The sequence below is a fragment of the Pteropus alecto genome, unplaced genomic scaffold, assembly GCF_000325575.1.
Source record: "Pteropus alecto unplaced genomic scaffold, ASM32557v1 scaffold103, whole genome shotgun sequence".
Classification (NCBI taxonomy): Eukaryota; Metazoa; Chordata; class Mammalia; order Chiroptera; family Pteropodidae; genus Pteropus; species Pteropus alecto.
In genome coordinates this window covers 14,390,954-14,393,065 of record NW_006436288.1, presented here as the reverse complement: position 1 = coordinate 14,393,065, position 2,112 = coordinate 14,390,954, and the positions used below count along the sequence as shown (strand labels likewise).

The 2,112-nt window shown below is 44.3% G+C and overlaps 1 protein-coding gene across 1 annotated transcript in view; it reads left to right on the top strand.

Annotated features, from left to right (window-relative positions):
* Positions 1–7: 7 nt before the first annotated feature.
* Positions 8–2,112, top strand: part of PKP2 (plakophilin 2) — a 77,245-nt gene continuing 75,140 nt past the window's right edge. The window contains exon 1 of the mRNA XM_006912735.3: positions 8–266. Within this exon, the coding sequence (XP_006912797.1) occupies positions 44–266 (223 nt within the window). The 5' untranslated portion in view covers positions 8–43. The remainder of the gene's footprint in view (positions 267–2,112) is intronic.

Sequence of the window (2,112 nt, the reverse complement as noted above, 5' to 3'; positions counted from 1 at the left end):
GGTCTCGCGGCAGGCGAGCGGCTCGGTCGCCTCCTACGGTCCCATGGCACTCCCCGGCTCCCCGGCTGAGTGCGGCTACATCCGTACGGTCTTGGGCCAGCAGATCTTGGGGCAGCTGGACAGCTCCAGCCTGGCTCTGCCCTCCGAGGCCAAGCTGAAGCTGGCGGGGAGCAGCGGCCGCAGCGGCCAGGCGGCCAAGAGCCTGCGGATCCAGGAGCAGGTGCAGCAGACCCTGGCCCGGAAGGGCCGCAGTTTCGTGGCCAACGGTGAGTGGAGACCGCCACCCCTCTGCAACGCCTCGACCCTATCCCTTACCTACCCCTCCCTCACCCTCAGTGCCCTGTTGCTTCGACTCGCTGCTTCCTGAGGGTGTGGGACCTGGTGTCCTGCCCACCTGTTGCTTGCGGTTCCTTTGTATGAGCCGCCGCGCCTCCAGACTGAGACCGGCTTACGTGGGGAAAGCACTCTTCTAAAATAGCCTCCTACTCAGCTTTGTCATATATGTATCTACATGTATTAAATGCATGTATATATCTATACGAAAGAATTCAGTCCAAGATTTTCACTCCTTCCTAAACCTGCTCTATTTGGCCCCCGCCATACAGGGGTCTTAATCTAGAAGCTCCGGGAGTCTATAAACACTTTGAAATTTTATGCAGAAATTCGGTATGATCATTTTGGAGAAAGCACCCCTAGCTTTTATTAGATTTTTAAAAGAGTCTACGACCTCAATAAATATTTTGAAAAAGAAAACCTTAAAGTACTAACTCTCCTACAAACTGTAAATTGGGATTGCGGTTTCTTGCCCAGGTACTTAAGGGCTCTCCACCCCGTGTACAGAGCGAGTGGTGAAAAAATTGGATAGGAGGCTTTGGGCCAGGGAACAATCACACCGCCCTTCGGAGGAAGAGGAGGAGGAGGAAGAAGACTTTGGCCCCGCCGGCTGCAGTACCCTCCCCGCCTCCGCCTCACTGCAACACGCGCCGATGCACCCATGGGCGCAGCGCTGGTCTCTCCAAAAAATTAAACTCGGAGGTGAAAGGGTTTTTTTTTGTGTTTTGTTTTTAAAGTAAAACACTATATCAGTAATTGATAGGAGAGGTCGAAGGGGAAGAAGATGGCAAACCAGTTGTGAAAATTAGAAAACAAAATAGATATATAATTTTTCTCCCCTGTTAAAAGTCAGATGATCAGAGCCACACAGTACTCTTTTACTAATTTACTTTTTCAGTATTATTATAAAAGTATTATAAAAGTATTACAGAAAAGAGGAGGAAATAAATTGATTAAATTGAGATATCAGTTTGTTTCCTACAATGTTAAACTGTTTTTCTAGGAATTGGGCATGGCCAATGAAGAGTCCATTAGGAAAAAGAAAAAAATACCAGACTAGAGATTTAAAGCAGCAGACCCTGGGAGGCTGTATTGTTTTCAGTGTGTGTAAAAGAATCCTAAAGGATTAGGCAGTCAATATTTAAAAACTCGAAATGTAAAGAGAAATGTTTAATGATTATAGTTAATGTAATTGAGTGCCTAATATGTGCCAAGAATTGGACTATGTGGTTTGCATTCATTATTTTATTTATGTTTCAAAAAAACTTGTTAGTCTTTCAACCCCAATTTTATAGATGAAGAAACTAAGCAGTTACATAACACTCAAGTTCCCACAGATAGTAAGTAGCAGACTGCTATTTAAACTACGAAGCCTGAGTTTTTAAATCGCTCCTCAGTTATATTGTTAAGCTTTTTGGTTATTAGTACAAAATAGAATTGTTTTAAGACCCTAAGCCCCCTCCCATTTTTCTCTAAATAAAAATGAGCTGGTTCTGAGAGAATGGGAGGTCTAGATAAAAAAGAACTGCCACAGTACATAGGGAAAAAAAGAACCCAAATTTACTGTTTAAGAGTCTAATGACTCCAGAACAACCAAGGCCAATTTTTGACCAGTGGAATCACTGGACCCTTTTAGTCTGTGCAGGTTCAATGCTAAACTGGAACCAAACTAGCTTCTTCTACTTGGGGGAATGCAAAAAAGATATTCTTTCTTACCCCCTGAGAATGGCTGGCTGGAAAGAGCAACCAGCCATCAACTATTCAATAAATGGGAATGAA